This window comes from Pongo abelii, chromosome 15 (assembly GCF_028885655.2).
Source record: "Pongo abelii isolate AG06213 chromosome 15, NHGRI_mPonAbe1-v2.0_pri, whole genome shotgun sequence".
Classification (NCBI taxonomy): Eukaryota; Metazoa; Chordata; class Mammalia; order Primates; family Hominidae; genus Pongo; species Pongo abelii.
Genome location: NC_072000.2, coordinates 89,864,880 through 89,889,889, shown reverse-complemented (window position 1 = coordinate 89,889,889; position 25,010 = coordinate 89,864,880). Strand labels below are relative to the sequence as shown.

At 41.7% G+C, this 25,010-nt stretch overlaps 2 protein-coding genes across 3 annotated transcripts in view; both read right to left on the bottom strand.

Moving 5' to 3' along the window:
* The window catches only part of LOC134760092 (AP-4 complex accessory subunit RUSC1-like), a 37,387-nt gene extending 22,320 nt beyond the window's left edge, over positions 1-15,067 (bottom strand). The window contains exon 1 of the mRNA XM_063715669.1: positions 14,438-15,067. Within this exon, the coding sequence (XP_063571739.1) occupies positions 14,438-14,713 (276 nt within the window). The 5' untranslated portion in view covers positions 14,714-15,067. The remainder of the gene's footprint in view (positions 1-14,437) is intronic.
* The window catches only part of FLRT2 (fibronectin leucine rich transmembrane protein 2), a 101,933-nt gene extending 80,151 nt beyond the window's left edge, over positions 1-21,782 (bottom strand). For both annotated transcript variants that reach the window (XM_054530344.2, XM_003778349.5), the window contains exon 1: positions 17,883-21,782. The gene's annotated coding sequence lies outside the window, so the exon portion shown is untranslated. The remainder of the gene's footprint in view (positions 1-17,882) is intronic.
* Between the last annotated feature and the right edge of the window lie 3,228 nt (positions 21,783-25,010).

Sequence of the window (25,010 nt, the reverse complement as noted above, 5' to 3'; positions counted from 1 at the left end):
ACGATGCATTTGGAATATTCTACCTTCCTGTTTTCAAAGCAAGAGGCTGCACTGCTTTGGAAAAGATTCCATGGAGGGAACAAAGGAAGCTTCTTCTATGAGATATTTTTAAAATTCATATATATCAGAGTTATTTGTGCAAACTTGGTAAATATTAATTTATCCAATATTTAAATCTAATGGGAAGTAGCATACATGAGGTAGACAGAGTGGTACTCTATGGAAGTTTTACAGAAGTAGGTTGAGGCCACACACCTGAGTTCAATTCAACACCTCAAACATTTATTCAGCATTATTTTCACCCTTGTGAAAGGAAAATAAATCCTGGGGCCCCAAAATCACTAAGCTAAAGGGAAAAGTCAAGCTGGGAATTGCTTAGGCAAACTTGGCTCTCATTCTATTCAGTCACCACTCTGCTCACTGAGATAAATGCATATCTGATTGCTTCATTTGGAGAAGCTAATCAGAAACTCAAAAGAATGCAACTATTTTCCTCTCATCTACCTATGATCTGAAAACCCCCTCCCTGCTTCAAGTTGTCCCACCTTTCTGGACTGAACCAATGTACATCTTACATATATTGACGGATGTCTCATGTCTCCCTAAAATATACACAAACCAAGCTGTGCCTCTATCACCCCAGCACATGTCCTCAGGACCTCCTGAGGCTGTGACATGGGTGCACATCCTCAACCTTGGCAAAATAAACTTTCTAAATTACTTGAGACCTGTCTCAGATTTTTGGGGTTCATACCCTAGATGAGCTTACCCTCAGAAAATAAAGACAAAGCGGCCGAGCAAGGTGGCTCAAGCCTATAATCCCAGCACTTTGGGAGGTCAAGGCGGGCGGATCACAATGTCAGGAGTTCGAGACCTGCCTGGCCAACGTGGTGAAACCCCATCTCTACTAAAAATACAAAAATTAGCCGGGTGTGGTGGCAGGCACCTGTAATCCCAGCTACTCGGGAAGCTGAAGCAGGGGAATCGCTTGAAACCGGAAGGCAGAGGATGTAGTGAGCCCAAGATCACGTCACTGCACTCCAGCCTGGGCAAAAGAGCAAAACTCCGTCTCAAAAAAAAAAACAAAAAAAAAAAAAAGAAAAGAAAAAAAGAAAGAAAGAAAAGAAAGACAAAGTATTTGGTGAAATTTTATATCACATTGGGGTACTATGCAGATAAAAATGGGGACACATCCTAAATTTAGGTCAGAAGGGAAGAATAACTTTCTTTGGAAAGATTAGGGAAAGTTTGAGAAAGAGGGACCTTGAAAGTCAAACTGGGGAGTTTAGACTTGATCCTCTGAACAATGGAGAGTAATATTGTCAGCACAAGAATGAGGAAGAGTAATGTAATTGGTGTGCAGGTCAGGAAAGGAAAGATGAAAGGGAGGGAGAAATATGGGCTTAATTACAATGACCCCAGTATAACCAAAACAGAAATTTGTTTTAAGTGCCTAAGACTAGTGACAGAACATGTGACGATGAATAAAAGACAGTAATCAAAGAAGACTCAAACTACTGATTCTACGCAGCATATTTTGTTTAACAAAGAAATGTTAATTCAGCACAAGTAGGACTTTATTGGGAATGTTTAGTACATTCTAAAACACACTTATTGGGAATGTTTAGTTCATTCTAAAACACACTGACACTGAAGTCCAATGGAAAACCCAAGTGAGTTCAGCACTTGGAGGGAAGGAAGAGGGACACCATGCTATAGGCTGATTCTTGACAGATGCATGTAGTCCAGACAAACAAGGAAGCCATTTCTAGCAGCAGAGACACTGGTACGTTAAGGTTTCGTTTATAGGGTCTGACCATTTTTCGGGAGCAAATTGCAGAGGGCAAGCATTTTGGTTCTACCCAATTCAGCTAAATTTGCACTTCCATAGAAGAAACACCACAGAATTCACCAGGAAGCCAAATGGTGCTGGTGCTTTCATGTGGTAATGGAGCTGGCTGGCTGTGGAGCCATTCACCTAACTGCTACCACACCTAGGTAGCACCTACTTCCCTAAACAGCCCCACCAAGGATTCCATTAGACTGGCCCAGGGCAGAAATAATTCATAGTCACCTCTTGACAGATAATGAGCAGATGGTGACAAAAGAACACAGAAGTGACAGAAGCCACAGTCTAGCTGCTTAAAGGGAAGTGAAGGAATTAAGGAATGGATCACATAATTTAAACAGTATTAATAATATTTACATAGAAATACCATGGGCAAATAACTGAAGGGTCTTAATTACAACCCTAGAATTCAGAAAACACAACTTTCATACATGTAGAGATGAGTGCAACCACAGAAAGTGCAAAAAGCGAGGGATGGTCAAAACTCTAATTCGATAGTGTAAAGATTTGCAAGCACATACTGTGCTTATTTTCCATTCATCAATGTGGAACAAGCCTTTCCCAGCCCATCTCTTATCATTTTTTCACCCAATAAAATTTACCGCCTGAGCAATTACATAGATTTCGAAAACCAGTGAAGCTGACCTATTAATAACACAGTCAATTCTCCATTTTTCCCAGGACCTCTCAGAGGCCACACAATTTATGCTATTATCTTCCCTCTGGTCATTCCGTTGTCCATTATCACCTCCACAGGGAAAAAGAGGTGAATCTCAAATCAATCCATTTAGCAGTGCTGGTAAAAGGTTAAGGGGAAAAAATGGAGACTGTTCTCTACAATAAATATAGCCCCTAATCATTAGGCATGTATCCACAAGCTTTCTTAGTACTGAAAATGTGCTAGAAGTTGTCATGCTTTGTTTTCAAATTAATGATTCTTCACTATTTCCATGTTACAGAAATACATTGAGAGACTCATGAATCTCTTTCACCCAAAAGTGGCAGACTAACTAATGATTTCTTAGGCAGTTATCTACTAGAAAAGACAAATACAGAAAGTTGGACCACTGGTTAGCAGCTCATTATTTATACCCACTGGACAGTGAGTAATCACCTCTGAATTTGATTTTTAAGTCACGGACAAATAAATTTCGAGTTGATTTTGGAAATTATCCAGTGTTCACCTACCCTTTTAAGACAATTAATAATAACTCTAAAGTAAAATATGCAATCTGAGGCAACTCTCTCTACTTCAGTTTCCCTTTGTGTAAAATGGGGCTATTCACAACTTTAATCAACAGGACCTACTTTATAAGGTTTAGATGGGATAATATACATGAACTGCATAAGCAGCACTCTAAATAAACCTTATGATCAATATCATTATTAATATTGTTGTTACTGTTGTTATTACTAGACTTCTGGATAAGAAGTTGGCCCTGCCAATACTCATTGTAATTCAAGAAATCAGGAGAGCACATTGTTTCTAAACAGTCTCATAAATTAACATGAAAAGATCTGGGGTGGTGTTATATGCCTCCAGTATTAAGGGGTAGTGTCTGATCAAAAATCATCTCAGGTGTTTTTTCACGTGTTTCCCACTGGCTTGGGAAGTATTCCCAACATGCAGACAGCCCAGATGGAACCAAAGGCTAGGAAGGGGCATATCAAACTATGCTCTATCCTCTTCTACTCCTTTCAGCCACTGAAAAGTTTTGTTGAAAAAAGGGGAGGAAGGGATTGAAGTGTGTTTAATATGTGTTTGCAAATACACCACTTGCATGCACGTCAACTTTGTCCATCAAATGGCAATCTACCGCGAAACTTAGCAAAGTATTGTTAGAATTTTCTTTTGGCCAACAAGAAGAACCTAAAGTCCAACTTCCTGTAACCATCAACATATTAAACCATATAAATTTAGAATTTATTGTAACCTTCCCAAGCTTTGTGCTGTACTCAATGTGCAAATCACGAAGACTAAGGGTGGATCCTGTTTTGTGTAGCCATATTAAGGTGTTGTGTTTTCTAGTCTTCTTTTCCCTTCTCTGGAGAGCCCTGGGTCCTCAGAGGCCTCTATCAGGAAATAATGGGCCTAGGATGAAATAAACAAAATAATAACAAGCAAAAAATAAAGAAGAGAGCAAATGCACAAAATTTCACAAGACCTTTGCTTTGCTCTTGTTAATTATGCCAAGACAGATACACAAAGTTAATGCTATGAGTTAAATTTCTCATTCTGTGGAAAACCACATTTGTGTGAACGTCTACTTAACTGACAGTTTTACTCAGTGCCAAGAAAGGCGTATCATCAAGCGAAATTATTATTCTTTAAACAGACCTATCCAGTGTGGCATATAAATTGCCTCATGTGTGGTTTGGAAAGCTCGCTGCTGATCGAGGTTGGGTTAACCAGCCAATATTTGTCTGACAAACCTGCTCAGAGTAAGGCAGAAAGGTGGTGGTTGTATTTCCCCCTCCATTGGGTAATCAATCTATGGGAATAAAAAAATACTCCTGAGGAAGCAGTCCTTCTCACTGGATTATGAAGATCTCCCTGTGTTCCAGGTCTGGCCATTGCTATTCCATTTACTAACTCAATTACATTTTTGCAGAATGTAGTACACTGGGCAACTTTGTTAGCACCACGGAGATGAAATGAATGGACCAAAGTTCCTAAAGTCTAATGAGAGAGATAGACATGTAAGCAGCCACATTTTATAATACAGCATAAACAGGGAACCAATCAAGGTTCAAAGAAAACTCTGTAGAAACCCAGAGAAAGGAGTGACCGGGAGGGAAAGTGTCATCCACGTGCCTCTTAAAGGAACAGTTTGCCAAATGGAGAGTATGCGATAATGTTCTAGGTAAATGATAAACAGCATGGGAAAGGCAAAGTATCAAGAGGGCCATGCCTCACCATGTTCGGCATGAGGGTACAGGGAATGGGTGCTGAACAATGAGGTCTGAGGAGTGGTTTGAGATCTGGATTGTCACGGATCTTCCATGGCATAATAACAAGTTTTGATGGGCTTTACCCAGAGGTAGAGGTTTCTAAAGGAGTATGATGTGATTTCTTTTTTTTTTTTTAGAAAATTAACTCTGGGGACACCAAGAACAGTACAATGGTTTAGGGGATACTGATGGTGGGGAGAACACACAGGAGACTGCCGCTACCAAGAGAGAAGCCAGCCCTGATATCTAGCCTCCTGAAGGTACTTTTCTAGCAGATGGAGTTAAATTGAGCAATATTTTCTATGTGGCAAAACACACAGAAAAACTTTCAGAAAGTCACAAGTGACTACAAGTCAGACAACTATAAAAAGCACTGATTCTCGAGGTCAGAAAAAAAATTCTAAAAACTATCTAGCTCAGTGATTTCCAATAACGGGAGCTTTCAAGAACTCACATTCCCAGGTTTCATCACAGACTTAACACATCAGAATCTCCACCAAAACAGGATCCACCTTAGTCTTCATGATTTGCACACTGAGTACAGCAAAGGGCATGAGAAGGTTTCAATAAACTCTAAACTTACAGGGTTAAATGTGTTGATGGTTACAGGAAGTTGGACTTTAGGTTCTTCTTCTTGGCCCAGGAATCTGTATTTCTAACCAGCTCCTTCAGTTAATTCAGGTAGATAGGTCAAGTTTAGAAAAGAGCGACTATAGGCCAACCTATCAGATTTTTCTGTGAGCAGGGACAAAGTCTTGTCTGAAAGAGTATCCCAAGGGCCTAGCACAAAATTTAGCATGGTGCCTGGCACACAGTGAGGACTCAATCTTTGTCAAATCCTCAGTTACAAGCTCGTGACTCAAACGGATATCTGCGTGGCATTCCTTCAGGACTCAGAGATTATTAGAATCGAATTTTAAATTCCATTGCTGTCAGCACCACTGGACTTGTTCTTTACCTATTTGAGTACAAAACTACTTTCTAAAACCATTTCCCAAAGAATTTTAATCTCTCTTACATTTCCTAAAGTAGCAAAACAAGGCCTTTTTGTTTTATGCTGGGTTGAATGTTGGTTCAGAAGCTACTTACTAAGATGTTAACAGCTTACAAAATACACTCTAGTGCCTGCTTCTCTCAGGTCCAATTTGATTAATTATATGTATATATTACATTATATATTATGTGATCTTAACAGAAAAAGCCTATGTGTTTCCTAGCTTGGAGGTCTGGGGCATGCCTAACATCTTGTTAAATATAGCTTTCCTACATCAATAAATTTACAGATTCATAGTGTTGAAAAAAAACAGGGGCAAATCTCAAATGTTGAGTGGAACACAGAAATTATACTATACATACATGCAATTATAATGATAAATGAAAAATAACCCCAGTACCATATATTTTTACCAGGACATCTGAACACTGCTATTTGTTCAGAAGTATCTGCAGTAGAAACAGTAAGAAGTTCCTTTACTTAATTGAAAATTATCTTCTGCAAGAAATAGTTCCACACTGAACTCACAGCCCAAGAGTATCATTCTGATTCCAACGTCCACAGCAAGGTATAATCATTCTATAAGGATAGAATAAGCCTTAAGCAAGCATAACGATAATTTACATACTAATATTCTACAATAAAATATTTTCATGACTCTGCCACGAGTCACGTATAAAGTGAATTGTGTGAGGGAAGTTGTTAAAATTCATTTCGATAAAAATCTTTGTACTTTGGCAAAGACATAACCATGGCTCACTGAGCTCAGTGTCATAGTCTAGACATGGAACTCCTTGGAAGCTGCAGGCACTGGTGTCATCGGTAGAAGGACCATGGCTGTGAGGTAGAAGGCATGGGGATGGGTATAAACACATTAATTGCTACAAAGGCTATGCTTTCAATGAACAAATAAAGTCTGAGTTAGGACTCAGTTCATTCCCCGAACTGAGACAAGTCAGTAGAAGGTATGGGTAACACAATGAAATCACTATCATTTTGGAGACAGAAGGACCTACAGTCGGCATTCATTAGGCCTCTCCTATGTGCCAGAACAGGTAGACATTTTAAATAATTATCTCAATCCTAAAATTAATAGCTCTAGGAGTAGAAAGTATTTTCCTCCATTTTCTACTTGAGGAGACAAAGAGTAAGACTGTCCATCTCCAAATGAAGAGCTCTTTTCACTAACACTATGTGTTTCTGGCATACTTAGTGTTGACTGCACTCCCTTCAATCTTGTATAAAACTGCAATGCAATTAGGTTTTGTGTCTACCTCTCTGCTCACCAGCCTAGCTGGCCTCAAGTGGAGGGATCATGCCTTACCTACTTTTGGCCTGTCCCATCTTACTTTATGCCCAGTTCATGGTTAGTGCTAAAAATCATCTCTTGAATGAATGAGCAAGCTTTCTTCATTTGGTGAAAACTCCATAAGAATATCTCCTTCATGAAGATCAGGCCAGTCAGACTTAAATATATTTTCTGATTGCATTTTGTACTTTTCTTCATTTACACAGTTTCCCTAAGACCTATTTGGAAAAGAAAATCACCAATTAAAAACTATTTGGGTTATAACATTATTTTTATCATATTAAGGACATATGTGCTAAACTGGCACCACCTAGCTTCAGGGTATAACCGTACTTCCTCCCCATAGTACATAAGACTTATATTTGTTGGTACATTTCAGAGATATAAACACATACTAACTCCCCACATACATACCTACAGATGATTCTCATTTTATTAGTAGACCTCTTTAAAGTAGTAGTAAATATTTTCTCTCTTCAAATATTATATCATTCAACACTGCCAGTACAAAAGGTATTCAGATTAATTTTGCCAAACTGTGCAAGTAATTGTCCATGTTAAAATACAGTTCTGTGGCCACATACTTTACAATGTACTGCTAAAGTACTAATCAACTTTAAAAAAAAAACATTAAAAAAGCAAGTGTCAGAACTCTGACAATAGCAAATCATAGATACAAAAGAATGTTGTTGGATACAGACTTCATACCTCAAATCACCAAAAGAAATACTCATTTTGGCCAAGAATCAGAATCCAACCACATATTTTATAAATATAGATTTCACCAAGGCATTTGTTTTCTGAAGCCTTCAACTATGCAACAGAAAAACAATTAAGAATTAACCTTTACAAAGGCCTAAATGTAAACAATTTAGCAAAGAGAAATAAACATGCTCACTCTTGGAACATTTAAAATTAAGTGTCTCAGTTTTGACAATAGTAAAAACAGAACTGAACAAAACATGCAGAAATACACTGTAAAGAACTGTTCCACAGGGTTTAATGACACTAACAGCAAAATAAAGCCAAGCTTTGGAATACACGTTGGCTTCATAATAAATTGTCTTTCTATTCACTGGTAATGGGTTGAGGAGGTTTGCCAAACTACAAAAATGACTGTTTTGCACTAGCCTGCCTTATTTCGCAAAACAAAATTTTAAAAAATCATTGTATTTCTATTGGTGTGTGTTTGCAAAAGGTAACGTGGATAGTTAAACTGTAAATCCAGTCAAAAAGAGAAACAACCTCATTTCAGAAAACATTGATGATTTATTTTTCCAAAAAAATCCTCAAAATTCTCTTTCCAAAATCAAAAGAAACGTTTGACCTTCGAAGTCAATTCACCCTAATTATCGTTTATCCTTAAAATGGATACTTCCATCAAAATAGCGCAAACTCAGAAAAGGAGATAATCCATTATTAACTGAATGGAAGAAATGATGCAGGGGCTACCAGACAGTGTATTGGTTAGACGATATCCCTTGAACCCATAAGAGTGAAAGCTCCTGAAAGGTAGGACTCTGTCTTGGTTACCATCTTATTTATATAAAACCTTGTCTATCATAGCACAAGACAGGCATGCAGTGATAAATGTTATTAATTTGAATAATGTCTCTTTATAGGAATATAACACTGTATTGTTATCAAGGTATTTTCACACACATTAATCTTATGTGACCTCTCAACAACTCTGTTGAACTCTGTAGAGAGGAAATTAAGTCTCCAGGAGATTAAGTAATTCATACAAGGCTGAAAATAGAAAGAAGTATGCTGACATGAGAATGTAGGTTTTCTTTTCCTTCCCCCAAAGCAATCTCATTTATGTCTCACTCCCCACCACAAAGTGCCTAATACCTACATCATAGGATTATATTCATTCAGAACAGGCAAACTTGTCATCTAATCTAATGCTGAAGAGTGAAATGCTATTATTTTAAATCTAAATATTTCTAGGCTTGTGATTTTTTTTACTGTTCTAACTAAAACAAACAACTCTCATCATTTTGGGTGGTTTCATAAAGAATGGAACTTCTCAATTCTATCTGCAGAATTCTACATCTATATGATAAAATGTAAAATGCCCAGCCTTAGTAACCCTTAACTTCTTTCTGGCTCCAGTTACCCAATCAGAAGTGAGGCAGGTAGGACTTTCTTGTATAAATTCAGAGGCAGTTGTGAGAAATAAATGAAATCCTGGATGTGAGAACTGGAAAATGTAAGGGCCCGGAGTGATGAGGTTGGATACGAATGTGCTCTCAAAATCAATGTTAAAAAGAGATTCCTGGAACCTCTGGCCCATAGGCACGCAAACAAACCTCTTACCTCCACTTTGTCTATTAGATGTGATGAATATTACAATTCCTTGCATTATTTCCTTTGTCTAAGTACTTGAGTCCAATTTTGGGAGCAAAGTGGGAGAGGAAATCATTACAGAGGCTGTTTAGATGCTGGATTCTGATGAAAGTGACATGTAGAGGCAGCTGGGGCTAAGAGTGACACCAGCATGTGAACCTATTTCAGGACTGATATGCGTCTAATGTTTTCCATTCAGCCATATGACCTCTGTTGACTTCAATGGACAGTATATTTGTGAACCAATTTTAGGAGCCACTGTTATTTTGCTCCCTGCTGAAGGTGGTTTCAATTGTTCTGAGGCCTAATATCATCTGTAAACTTTGGGACCTGATATCTTTTCAGTGAGTTTAAATCCAAAAGCCCTCAGGTTCTTAAGGGGTTCAGATGGAAGATTCTTTTATCTGTGTCTTGAAAGCTCTAATAAAGAGAACTGAAATATAACAGTATGACATGTGAACCGAAGGGAACAGAAGACCTTTTTCCAAGTTTCTTGCACATTCCCTTAAAAGCAACCTGGGAACAAAGTGGGGGGAAAAAACTGCTCAGTTCTAATGAGCATCTAATGGTTAGTAGCTCCAGAGAGTTATTTTGTGAATGCTTCAAAAATGGTTGAGGTCTTTAACCATTAAACTGCCAGAAAAAGCATGTCCTTATTAAGTATCAGTAGAATAACTGACCAGTGTTTGAGAATCATCAACGTGCCCTTTTGACTTTCCAAACTATATAAGAATATTTTCTTTGACCTTCCTTGATTAACAGATCCGGATGTAACAATGACACTGCTTTTGTTTGGGTGACTCAAGGCACATGGCACTGCACACTTTTGCAGGAACACATCCTACATTAAATTAAGTTAGAGGTGGTATTTGAAAAATAAATAAATAACGGAGTTCCAATTCACTGCAAATGGTATAGGAGGCCAGTAAGTGGGAGGCTTGCAAGAGAAGGACTTCTTTTAGAAAGATATTTTACAGAACGTTTTCTGCATCATTAACTCTTCTGGAATCCTGAACGCAACATGATGAATTTCCCTGAAAAAGTAGCTACTGTTTAATTTTGAATCACTTCAAAGAGCCACAGTAGAAGAAATCAAAGAAAACCAAAAACACCAGTAGATGTGAAATTCGCTAAGGAAGAAAAAAAAAAAAAAAAAAAAAACATGAAGCTTCTAACAGATTTTGACCATGTACTCAAAATACCACCGATTATTTTACTAGTACAGTGTTTTACTGTTCCATGAGACTGAAATAAGTCTCTGTATTCATTAGAACACAGGATATTTTTATTACAATATTTGTGTCATAGCCTTTAAAAAAGGAACATACTTAAAACCTTGAAAAGAATCTCTGTCTTAAAATGGTTCTTGATGTATGTGTGTGTGTGTTTTACTATAAACAGATACGTAATTGGAGGTCCTTTATTACTGAAAGGAGTAAAAGTATACTGATACTTCAATTCGCGACATGTAGTTTTAGAAGAAAGATATAATTGCACAAAAGCAATTTGGAGAGTAGAAAAGGTAAGAAAGTTGTCTGAAGTAAGACAATGGTTGTTTAACTTTAATAATAATAATAGCTAGTCTTAAAAAAGTCTTTTGTGTAAAAATTGCCCAAGGGAAAAGAAAGAAAACCTCCTAAAAATTCCATATCCCCAAATACCACTAGATCAAAAACCATCTGGAAAATGTCAGATAATGGTATCCACCCACCTAAGAAATTCAGTAAACTTTGTCTTCAATTAGCATTTGAAATAATCAGCTAAAATTGAAATTTCTATCTGAAAACCCTCACAAGACAAACCTGGATTAGGAATCAGATTTTTAAAGTCTCCTTAAAAGGACCATCTGTTTATAAATATTCTTCTCACACTCTTTGATCTGTACCATAAGTTCACAGTAGAAGCACAGCAGAATTTAAAGACATATACACACAGCTACCAAGAAGTCCAGTTACCACATACATATTCTGAGCTCCTCTCAAGTTTCCCTTGTTATGTAAGCACTTAGGAGCAATAAAATTTCACTTACATTCAGCAGCATTGTGAGTCCCAAAACAATAGTCAGCCTGACTGTACAATCCCTTCATTGGCAGTGGATAGCTCTGGTGTTTTATTTATGTTGATCACATTGTCAATGCTATATGGAATAACCATTTAGTTGCCTCTCTATTAGTCCATAACATTTTTATTACTGTAATTAAATGTCATTATCCATATTGAACTCTGTATTGGAAAAATCAAATTAGGTAAACTGAAATATCCAGAAAGAACTACAGAACTGTTGGGATTCACCCCCAGCACCCTCGACATCACCTTCAGACTTTGATGAGAAGGAAAAAAAAAATGAGTGTTCACTTCTCACAGATAGAGGTCACTAATGGACTGAATTTGAATCACTGCAGAAGAAACCACAAAGTTATTAAAGTAATCTAGTGAAAAAGGAACTCGAATTGAAATTAAAGATATCAAAAGATGATTATCCAGAAAAGTCTGACCTGAATACAAACATTACATCACCTTGACCTTTTTTGAGTCTTCTAAACAGAGAGCAAAACCAAAAGCCGCTCGGCACCCTTGCTGTTTTTTAACTTCAGACGCTTCAGATCCCAGAAGCAGGAATTCTTCCTTGTAAAGTACAAAGCTCAAGAGTCAAACTAGATCAGATGTTCACACTGGGTCTCTACAGAATAAAGTTTCTGGACTTGTACGTACTTGAGCCTTTCTTAAAACTACAGCTTCAAACTGGGAAAATATAAAGTTGTCTAAATCCTAAATCCAACTCTCCAGCAGGCCAGAATATAAATGTAACCGGCATCAGACAAGGTTCAAATTAGATCCAGCCGGTCAAAGTCAAACTCGTATATGACCACATCATCTGAAACCTAACATACAGGAAAAGCCAGGACTGCTTTGGGAACTCCAGGGTAGCCCAGCATGGTGTCATTTGGGAATCTACTTTCTTCTGCTAAAAGCATCCCCTGGAATTTCTAAAACTGCAATGAAACTACTGAAGTGTTAAGACATGCGCTTTTTAAAAAAAAACAAAAAAAAAAAAAAAAAAACAAAAAAAAAAAAACAGCATTCCTTCCATGCTAGGTTTGTAATAGGTTCTGCTACAGTACAGCTAGCCCAATTCTTTTTACAATTTCTTCTATCTACTGGCAGAGACGTGGAATAATGTTTGAAATTTCATCTTCCAACCTCCTCCAGTCAAAGATATTTGCAACTCAACATGACAGTATGGTGTTGCACTGTCTTCAGTGATTATTAAAAATCCCTAAATGGTTTAACCCTATCCTGTTTCGGGCTTTCAAGGAAGGGAGGAAGAGAAGTAGTATTCTCAGACGCAATAACGCTGTGGAGAAAGAAGCAACTTTTCACGGTATGCGTATTACCCACAGATTGATTCTCTGCTAATATGGTGACTGGTGGCCTGCCCGTCGTAAGTAGCTGGCCCATGTTGTTCAGTAATGAAAACAAATCAGAATCTAGTTCTAACACTTCAAATACGGACCTAAAATTTTACATTCACACTGAACAACCTAATATATCCCTGGACAAATGCCAATCTGCATTCTATTTACCTCAAAATGTTTTTTTTTTTTTTTTTTGGGAGCGGGGGCTTTTCATTGGGTATTTATTAAGGTCATACCGGTTAAGTCTACAGACAATATCGGTCCGATATGGAAGCTAACCTTCATATTAGCTTTTGGTTGTGAGAAGTTAGACATAATAAATTTAGCAATAAGTCTGTGAGCGAGTGGACATGCTCCAAAGCGCCCTGAAACCCTGTGTGATTAAAGAGCCTCCCAGCTGAGTGGGGAGCAATAGCTCCCATTTAGAAGAGGCTTTGCATAGCAAATGCAGCATGTGAAGAAATCTAATCAGCACCTTGCACTCTTGAGCGAGCGTTTACACGGATTTGTGCTTTGCACTTGGTTAGCTAACTGTAAGCTTTACAAGAGATTCTCTTACTAAAATTAATCAAAAGCTCTTGAAGACTGATTCCCATTCACAGGAGAAGACAGGATGAGTTTCCAGGCGAATAAATAATGATCATAATAAAGATAGCAGCAGCAAACGCTGAGCTGCTTTGAAACTAAAAACTCAGTTGGGGGAAAGGGGGCGTCGGGTGGTTGGGGCTGGAATCTTTTTGCTTTTGGAGTGAGCTGCAGCTATTTTCTTAGCCTAAGTAAGGCTGCCGTTCGGGAAACGTGACCGTCTTCTCTGCGCTGCCGCCGCCTCAATGCGCACACGCGGCCACTCACTACCTTAGGACCACTGCGCGTCAGGCCACCGAGAAAAATTCCGCCTCTCTGCAACACCACTAACCCCCTCCCCCAAACACACGCACACACACAAACACACATACGGACAGTCGTGGCAAATTCACATCACCAATAGCTAACACGTTTCACCTCACCCCTGAATGAAAATGTAACTTCTAAAGTTCCTATTTTATGATACCAGAAGGTGAAGGGAGGGAAGGAGGATTCCAGGGATGTCAAAAGGGGAAAGGATATTTTTTCCTCTTTGCTTGCAATATTTCACCCCTGAAATTTGCTGTCCAGCTAAACGAAGCAGGCGAGTAGGGAGTGGGCTCCAATCATTTTTTTAAAATGCTAAACGGCTGACACTGTGAAGGGGGGAGCGTGCGGTAAGTGAAATCCGTGAACCATTTCTCTGGACTGAAGAATACTAAAAGCCCCTGGATTCACATTCCAAATTTCCAAAGAGCTACAAGATGAGGCACCAGCTGGGGCTGAGGGTTCTCACCCACTCCTGGGGGGATTTGCCTCTCAGCACAGCTGCCTCTCTAACGTAACTAGTGATCTGCCAGCGCTCGGTGCTCATCCCCGGGATCTTGAACTTCGCCTCCCTCTTACTTTCTGCCAGACCCGCGAGGGCCAGGAAAGGCTCTGGGAAGAAGCGGGAGCGCAGCGGCGGGGCATGGAAGAAGAGGGTTGGGGGCGCGCGTTACCTGCAAAGGTTCTCGAGGTCTCCTTCCAGCCCTGGCGGCAATCCCGCTCAGCGCCGCGCCCTCCCCCAGATCCAAACTTTTGCTGGGTCCTCCGGGTGGCGGCGGCGGCGACGGCGGCGGCTGCTGGAGCCAAGCCCTGTCGCCCGCAGCGTCGGGGCGCGGGGGTGCGAAGGCCGGAGCCTCAGAGCGGTGAGCGCCTCCCCACAGCGGGCCGGGGCCGGGGCGCCCAGCTCGCCTCGCTTGCTCTCGCCTACGTCCCCTACGGAGCTGCGGCATCGTCTTCCCCCGTCCTCCGCCACCTCCGCCTCCAGGGTTCGGGCATGCCACTTTCTCTTGGCTTCGGCCGCCGCGGCCCCCGTCTTCTCTCCTCTTCCGCCTCCCCCTCTCCGCTTCGCCAAGCCAACGAACCCCAAAAGAAGTACAGCGAGCGGGGAAGGCGGCGGAAAGCTGCCCCGCGGCGCCGGAGCTCCTCGGATTTGGAGGATCCCGGGACTCGGCGGGAGAGCTAGGCGGGCTCTCCTCCGAAGCGTGTGTGCGGACAGCTCGGAGCCGGGCGTGCGGCGCTGCGCGGGGGCGGGCGCAGGGCTCGCTCCAAGTGCTGCGCCCGCCCGGCGTGGGTCTGGAGGCTGCTCAGACCACACTACTGCCTCAATCCGACGCGGCTGGGCTAATGTAGGCGCCGCGGCCCCCACCCCCACCCCTCCTGACACCCCCGGATATGTTTACAGTAATGAATTCGCGGGATCGCCTCCGCAGCTCCCGCGCTCCTCCTCTCCCTCCGTCCCTCGAGCTCTGGGGCGCTCCGCTCCTGGAGCCCTCTTTCTTTCCCTCCCTCTCTCCCGGAGTCCCTCCTACTTTTCTGGTTTAAAGAATGCTTGGGAGGCGCGGCTGCTACCCAGCGATTTCCAAGAGGCAAAGTCAGACTTGGCTTTTAACCCTGTCCTCTCTGAAAAGAGTTGCAGAGCGCCTGGCTAACCCGGCAGATGCCACGCTGACCTTCTCTCTATCTACCCGGCACATGCCGTTCCTACCACCAACCCTTAGGGATAATGTCACCATCTGAACCCTGAAAGGAGATTTTCCCCATACCTGCTTAATGGTGTATTGCCAAGAGGGAGGATCTATTACTTAGACACTGAGAAATGATCGAAATGTGAGATTAGAGGGTGAAATACAGCAAACCTCTCAACCAAAATGGCGTTATTTCAAATGCAGGCAACCTTGGTGATGTGCCCGCCACTCCTCACCCCATCACTAGTTCCCTCATCCTGGACCACCTTAAATGACTTTAACTGGGGGAGTAATCCAAAATTTAATAGGATTAATTTAAACACCCCCACTTTCTTCCTTCACCCTGGCTGCTTCTGGCAAGAGCGTTGTTAAATTTCCCCATAGATTGCAGCGGACAAAGAGAGATTCAGCCTAAAGATTAGGAAACAGTCTTGACAGCTAAGAAGCCTGATTTCTGTACAGGCAAAACGTTTCCACTTCGCAGTCTCTTTCCAAAGGTTAAAGGGTAATGTAAAAAACAAACAAACAAGTAAAAAAACTAGGTGCACGTCTCTATTTAGGAAGGAGGAGATGTTTTTGGTTTTCTCATCTTATTTCGTGCTGCTCCTCCTGCCTCCAGTAAGTTGCTGTCATGTTGTAACAAGTCCGGTGAGGCTGAATCTGAACAGAAGAGGGAGAACGAGCCCGCGCCAAGAGCTACGCCGAGACGCGCCGTCGGTGGGGCCACGCGAGATGCAACCGGAGAGTTTAAAACTAGCCCAGGACCAACCCCCCAGGGATCTGCTCAACTCTCCCCGCAGAAGAGTTTAACTGGGGCGGTGGCCGCCACAGGCTGAGGATGATTTCCGGACGCGCCCCAGGCGCGACCGCACTCCTCGTCCTCAGTTCAAAGCCTGAGTGACTTGGCTCCACTTCCTCAATTGTTTTTTATTTCCTTCGCATCCCTGTTGTGTCTACCGCCTTCACGTATTTGAGAGCCTAAATCATGTTAAGACGACTTGGAGAAACGCCCGATTTGCCTCCCAAGCCACGCAAGGATCCACCCAGACGCACGCCCGCGCGGAGACGCACGCTGGCACACGCGCTCACACACGCGCGCACACACACGCGCACACTACCCGGTTCGTGCGCGCGGGTCGCTGTTCCTGTTGCATTATGCAAAGGTGGCTAGGAAAGCGCGTTAACTTACATTTACATAGCCCATCTTCTCCCCACAGTGTGTGACTAATACGTATCCCGGGGAGGAGGGGGCGCGGCTGGGGGTGCTAATCGGAAGGGAACAGACAGTGAGTGCCATCTTGCTGGGAGGTTCCAGAAGCAAAGCGCCAACGACGACAGTAGCGGTGGCCTCAGCTCCACCAGTAACTGCCGCTGGCAGGAGCACCACACGCTCTAGGAGTTTCCCGGGTATCAAGTATGGGTCCAGCCCGTCCCAGTCATCCTCTTCCCCTATGGCTTCATTCCCGTTGTCAGTAACCCGACCTCAACTTGCAACCTTGATCTTGGGCTTGATTACAAATGACGAAAGACCGCGGCAGCCCTCAAAGTGCGGGAGCGAGCCCCATACTGGTCAGCGCGGCGGAGGGATCTTTCCAGGAGGCCCCAAGCGCCCAAGCCTGTGGAGAGACTTGGTAACAGCTGGCAAGGCCCTGCTCCAGCCACCCTCGCTGGCTCCTTGCCCCTGCATTCAGCGCCTGGGGGCGTTATTCGCTCTCTCCCTGCGTCCCACGCACGCGGCTCAAGGAACTCGATCCCGATTCCACCTCCTGTGCTCCCCGAGCCTTCGCCACCTCCGCAGGCGCTCTAGAAAGGCGCGATAGCCCCAGCTCAGTGCCCGCCAGCCCGAAGAGGACAAGCAGGGCTGGAAGGGAGTTGGTTTTGGAAAAAGCACCCGCCCCCCCAACTCGAAGGAAAAGGAATTAGTATCCACTGCATCTGTTCAACTGCTAATAGATCCCAGATTACGGGCAGGTAGCAGGCTGGTGTCTTTAGATAAAACAGCCTGATAATAACGCTGGTGACATTAACAACAGCTTGTGGAGGGGAGAGGGTTGTTACTGGTGAAAGTTAAGAGATTCAATCTAAGGAAGTAGGAGACTGAACTCTGACAAGGTTAGGGGCACTGAGAACCCCAATTTAGCATCGATGCATCTACCAGGCAAGAAAATTTGCGTTTTGACCCAGAACTCAGTCATGATGCTCCTTAGAGGAGGTGGATTCGACCAGCAGACAGATGTCCCCAAAGTCGAGAGAGAGCTAAGCTGCCTATTTTCTCTCCAGGTGAAAGACAAAGCCTAGAACACCCCACTTAAGATGACCACCCCCAGCTCTTTCAAAAAAAAAAAAAAATCCCCCGAAGAGACAGCGTGGTGCCAGCGTAGCAGCAGCTCGGCCGGTTACTGGAAACTTCACCTGGCACCGCAGCCCCTTTTACCTGACGGCTGCGTCTTCTCCTTGCAATGGGCTCATCCGAATCCGACAGGGTCAGGGAGGTGGAAAGGGAAGACGCTGGCGCGGCAGCAGCGGGGATCCCGGGGCATGGTATTGTTTTAAGGGTCGCCGCCGAGGTCCCTCCTGCCCATCGTTGAGAACTGCCACCCTGATCCGAGGGATCGGTGGACACGGCGGCGGGAGCGGAGATGCCGCCTCGCCGCTGCTGGGCACCCGGGACGGAGTACCAGAGGCGCACCTCGGAAGGGAGTAGCGCAGCGCCTTGGCGCGGAGATTTGCGGGCACTGATGATATCTCGAGCGCTCGTTCCTCCGCGGTGACAATGGATAATGCCAAACGCGCAAGTGACGGCGACAGGTTTCGAACGTACAACTAACTACAAGGTACTCAGCCTGAGACAGTATGCTGCTTTTCCCCTCCTCCTCCTCTCCCTCCTACCAGGGAGGGAACTAACTTAACCCTGTGTGCGCCTGACACTCCCTAGAGAAGCTGGGATCGACTAGGAAACCGCAGGCAGCGGCTCCCGGGGGCGAGAGCTTTGTTCACGTGCGTTTCCAGTGGGTGTGTTGCTGTCTAGGGGCACTCGCGTGGCAAGACGCCCGTGGCTGGCTTCCAGCGCCCAGATTCAAGGATGGGAAGGAGCCCTAGCGTTTCATCCGGACAAGACCCATCCCTCGGAGTCTATTTTTTGCCTCCAGTTACCGGATTTATTGAAGTTGCCAGCGAAGTTGGTTTTATTCCTTTACTTCTCTGCTCTCCGCCCCCGTCCACATCCCCCAACCCTGTATTATTTCCTGTCCTAGCTGCGCTTTAAAGATTCGGAACGCTTCACTCGTTCTAGCTACAGATTTTAACTGTGTTCCGTGTGCGAGACGAATTGTGGAGGGCACCCACCCACCCATGCCAAGTGTAAATGAAACCGCAAGAAAAGCTGCCTCCCACTCACCCATCCAGTGTCCGAGTAAGCCTAATGACACACATTCACATAACTAAGAAGACACCGGAAGATAGGGGTGCGGAGGACGGAGTTTGATGTGTGAATGGGAAATGGAGAGAGGGGAGAGCGCGCGCGAGAGACAGCGCGAGCCTGAGCCTTAGAATGGAATAAACGGGAAACACACACAAGAATGACGATGCAAAAATGTATCTAAGTCCCAACATTGACAGCAGCAGGTCAGCTTTAAGCGCCTACATTTTGATCCGCGAAATTTCCCAGCTTTTTTGGAGGCGGTTACATAGAGAATACAGGAGCCTCTGCCTTGGCCGCCCAGATGCTTTGCATTTTATAAACAGCTTTGACTAAGTGCTCTGGACTTCCAAGAAGTTAACTGGAGTGGAAGGCGAGTCATATTGTGGATGCAGAATGGAAGCTTAGACAAGAAAAAACAGTCAGCAGAGCGCCTCTGCTGCCACCGTCACACCCAAATGAGCCAGGACGTCGCTCAGGGCGCAAACTGAGATCCACACACGGACATCTTCAACCGAATCCTTCTTCTGTCTCCATTCCAGACTAAGGAAAGAAGAAAGAAATACGGAGCCTTTATAGAGCATTCAGAGGCTACACACATGGATCTTGCTGAAACGGAGTTATTTAAAAACAGAGAAAGTGTGTTTTCCCATGAGATAGATGTTATACTTTCTCTCTGAAACATACCCAAGTCTATGGGTGTCAATAATAGCCATTTCAAATGCCTCTCTGAGCCTTGCCAGCCCCAGAAGAGGCTGTGGGAATGCTGCTTCCAGCTTTCCCTGTGCAGAACTCCGTTGTAAATCCTTCTGAGTTTCCAAGGTGGCAGCAGAGCATAGGGATAGCTCCTCAAGCTCCAGCATCAACAAGGAAGATCACATTTTAGGACAAATACTCATCTACCTGCGTTTAAACATCCATTTTCATATGTAAGTGTACATAAGTATCCGCAGGAGGTTCTTCCTTTGAAATCTTGATCCAGGAAAGCAGCATAATTATTTCATCTTTAAGAACACATTTTTAAAAGGCAAAGCAGGATCTTTAAAGCAACAAAGGTTTTGCTTTCTGATTTATGCTGCTAGAAAATGAATGAGATTGAAAATGGGGGAGGGGGTTGCTGCAGATGAACAGAATTCATATTTTAAATTATTGCTGTTTCTAAACCTTGAGCAAACCATGTTATGAGTATGTGCCACCTATTAAAAGCTATTGGTTGCAGCTATTGTAATCAGGACAAGGAAAACTAAGTAAGGAAAAATATCACGCCAAATTACAAGCAGAATCGTAACAAATTTCATATGCACATGACCTATGAGTCAGCTTTAGAAATGTGTGATGATGGGGCCAGAGGAAGCAAACGAATGGGAAATGTGGCTCAGGGACTGCAAAGAGCAATAATTTTGCAGACTTACAAAACTATAACAATTAGGTTACTTTGTTTTTCTTAGGAAACTCACTGATCCATAAGAGAAGTGGGTGAAAGAAAAACAAAAAGCAAATCTGCAAGCTTCAAAAAACAGAGGGTCAGCCCACTATTCTTAAGACTTCAGTCCTCGATAGTTTTCCTTTCAGTTGAAATTGATTGTCATCTCAAATTCTTTAATCCCCCATCCGCACGTTTCTTACATCATTCCCCATCTATACACACATATGTACATTGGCCTTTCTCTTCTAATACTTTGTGAAAGTAAAAATAACACAATATAATAAGATCATGATTTCAGCTCAGTTTTGATCTTGGGTAAATTCAACTCTGAGGTGCCTCTTCATTTATAAAATGGACATTAAAAAAATCCCTGTTCTGCCAGCCTTATAACATTGTCCCACCATGAGTCAGCATATATGAAAGTGCTTTAGAAATTTGACTTGTTGTTACTGCTAATGATATTATCATTACATCACACCGCATCAGCCTTCAAAATATTAACAAATTATATTAGTGTAAACATTGTCAGTTTCCCCTGATGTTATCATCTCACATTACCTTAGAACATTTATCAAAACTAAGAAACCAGCTACATTGCTATTAACTAAAACTTAAACTTTATTCATATTTCATCAGGTTTTCCACTAAGTCTCTTTCCTGTTTTAGGATCTCATCTAGGATACCACGTTGCCTTTAAACATCCTATCTCCTGTATTCTGTATAATTTTTCAGTCTTTTCTTGTTTTATATGATCCTGTAAGTTTTGAGAAGTGATAGTCAGGTATTTTGTAGAATATCTATCACTTTTGGTTCATCTAAAGTTTTCTCATGATTAGACTCTAGCTATAGTTCTTGGTGAAAAGCATCAGAGGTGGAATGCCTTACTGGTCACATCATGTCAGCTGGCATATGATATCAGCATGATGCCACTGATGACATTAACATTCTCCAAGATATTTCATACCAGGGTTCTCTACTATAAAGTTATTTGCCCTTTCAATACTCTGTTCTTTGAAAGTGAGTCACTAAATCTGGCCCACCCTCATGAATTTAGAATTTTTAAATGAGCAAAATAAGCGTTTATGACTTGTAAACATCTCAAATATCAAATTTACTCGGGAATAATCTCTCACGAAATTTTTCCTGTATGCAGTTTAGAGAAGTCCTCCTGTATTTCCTTAGGAAAGTGCTGAACAGGCCGGGTGCAGTGGCTCATGCCTGTAATCCCAGCACTTTGGGAGTCTGGGGTGGGTGGATCATGAAGTCAGGAGTTCGAGACTAGCCTGGTGAAACCCTGTCTCTACTAAAGATACAAAAAATTAGCCGGGCATGATTATGCGCACCTGTAATCCCAGCTACTCTGGAGGCTGAGGCAGGAGAACTGCTTGAACCTGGGAGGCAGAGGTTGCAGTGAGCTGAGATCGTGCCATTGCACTCCCTCCTGGACAACAGGGTGAGACTCTGTCTCAAAAAAAAAAAAAAAAAAGAAAGAAAAAGGAAAAAGGAAAGTGCTCAACAATCTCCTCTGGCTACATATTTTGAAGCAATTTTCAGTTAGTCTGCGTTTTACAATTCCCAAACCCAGTCATTCTCCAAATCTTGGTAAAGTTTTTTTTTTTTTTTTTTTTTAATTCTCCCTTTTTTCCAGTCCCATTGCCACATTTCTGGATGGTTCAAAACTCCAACTTCTCTATGAAAAGATAATATCTATTACATCCTAAACTTCTCTCTTACATTTTTCCACCATTATGATACTCATTTCATTCTCCCTTAAAGTAATATTAGCAATCTACATGTTTAATCTCATGTCTAGATCTTATTGACTCCAAGAGTTAAGTTGGTTTCACTTTTCTATTCTCTTAGTGTCCAGTATAGAACTTTCACCTGATTGATGCTCAAAACATGGTTGCTGAGTTCACAAATAAGCTCCTGTCAGGTAGAGAGCATCTTTTTCTCCAAGATGTGGACCAGTGTAAGGAAACCCATGCCTACCACACTATGGAGAAGAGGGTTTTCTTTTCTCTTATGAGTATAAAGTACTCAATCTATGACATCCTTTAGTGAGTGTGACTTGATTCACATGAATCTGTGACATTGAAATGCATACCTTCTGATTTTGAAACACTACTCTACAGTAAATGGCTCATCCATTTATCCAACACACATCTGTAGAAAACACAAAACATGTAGCAGGCTCTTAATGAATAGATTCAGTCCCTATCTGTCAAACCTCAAAGTCTAGAGGAGACCCATAGAAAAATAATTATCCTCTCTTTAGGGAAATAGAACAATTTAGATATATGCAAAGTACTTTTGTGCCCTGAAACAGGTTCTCTCTAGAGAAAAGGCCTCATTCAAATGATGATGAGGCTCTTTTGACAATGTACTGATTTTACTAGGGACTTTGTAGCATTGTTTTATATCCAGCCTTCTGCATACAGCAGTCCCAGCTACTGGAGTCCCCAGTCTCAAGGAAAGTCCTTTTGGCCAAGAATTGGAAAATCAGCGTGGAAGTAATTGCTTGAATATCCATTTCCTCAAGCCGTGGTTTCTTTGCCTTTCTGTGCAGGTTACAAGATGATTATGCGTGAACAAACACAGAAGGTACATACTGGCAGGAAACAAAAGCACGTTAAACCATGGAGATTTCCTCTTACATAAACCTGCCATTTGTTAAGCAGTTGCTCTCTGTTCCACAGGGAAGCTGGCAAAAACTTGATCAAACATTCTCCAACTGCACTGGGAGGAATAAGTGAAGGTAACACCTTTTTAAGAAGGGCATACAAAGAGATAAAAGATCTACCTAGGGACTTATTCAAACGTAGATGCTAACATTGTACAAAATGTTACCGAGTCTACCTATATCTAACTATAGCTCTGATAAAGAGGGAAGTGATGTTTTAATCTGGGAAAACACACTTAATCAAACATGTAAATGAGATTCTGAATTAAAATTCATATGTACTTTCTCTCAGTATCTATCAACGTGCTAGAAAAATAAAATTGCCTTCTTTGGAAGGACAGGGGCAATTTTCAAGAGTGCTTATTCACAGAAAAAAATGAATATTTGCACTCAAACTTTATGCAGTTAGAAAGAGCTCTGAGCTTGGTCTTGGAAGATCTTACTTCATGTCTCCATCTTACCAGGGAAATCACGTAACTGCTCTGAGCCTCAGCATCCCTTTTATCAAAGAAAAAAAGTGTAATAAAGATCATCTGTCAGGGTAGGTATGAAAAGATCAAGTAAAGTGAGGTGTTTCAAAGCTCAAAATAAGAATAAGCTGTCATTATTTATATAATTAATGTGTTTATATAATATATAAATATAAATGATTTATATATTTATATAATTTATATAATTAAATAATATAAATTATATAAACATAATTTATATAATTAATGTGAACACAATTTAGTGTGAGATATATTTTAGTTCATCTAACTTTCAGCCACTTCATGGAGTTTTAATTGCATTGCTACTTCCTGCTTTGTTGGTACCCTTGTTCCATATAACCTCTGAGAGCTTCAAAGGTGTAGAGATGCTTAGTTCCTGCACAGTTAACTCTGCAGTGCTTTCAGGTGCCACCATTTGCTACCCTAGAAATAAACTTGACCTACCCTAGAAATAAACTTCCTCAAACCAGAGAATTCTGAGCTTGCCTTTTCACTACATGTATTATTTAAAAATTCATATAATTGCTTAGCCAATTTTCTTTCACCCTTCTTTTTCTTAGCTAATAGAGGTAACTGTAAAGTTTTTCAAGTGAGTCTTTTATTTTGCTTTTTAATTTTATTCTTGAATTATTTTAGTGCTTGAGTTTTCTGGATTTAGTCAACTCATTTACTTACATGGTTGGAACACTTGGATTTTATGTTTCCTTTTTCTCTACATAAAACATCTTTGAAAAATAAAATTAACACTAAAACTTGATAAGAAAGTTAAACAGTTCCTCACAAATAGTGCCTGTTTCTCTGTCTCTGTCTTACCTTTGAAAGTTTCGTTTAGTACAATATTTTATAAATAGGCTGGACAATCACTTACTGTGAATAAAAGTGAATTTATTAGTATTAGATTTTTGCTTTTTATTAATCATATAGGGAAAGGAGTTAAATTCTTCCCAAACACAGAAGAGCTAGTCTGGACCAACCGCCTGTTTTGTAGGTTGTCAAGGCCTAGGGGCTCTTTTCTATGATAAAGAGCTTGATTTTGAAAGTCCTTCTCATTTTCCTTGGTATTTTGAAGAGATGTCTGTCTAGTCAATCCCAAGCACAATATCAAACCACAGAAAGGTCAGCATTGTTCAGTTTTTGAATTATTTATTTATTTTTCCTTCTAGTGATTCTGCTGCATTTTCATGTTTATATACTGGAATTCCTTCTTCCTTTTCCTTTAATGCCTTATAAATAATATAGTGTTAGATTATTTTTAAGTTCAGCAGATACTAGAACATGGATTATAGATCAGGGTTGATAGAAAGTCAAGCAGTAGGCATTAAAATGCCTCTATTTGTAGAGCCTTCATCCCTTAGAGCATTCCTAAATGAATTATTTTATCTGAAGGCCTGCCACCCACACCCTCCATGACATGCTATTATGAGTTAAGTGTCAACTCCTTATCCAGGGTCACAGTGAGGTAGCTAGTAGTGAATGCTAGGTCTTGAGAAACCTGTCCAGAGTTGAGCCCAGTGACCTACTGTGCATCTTATGCTCTCATCAGC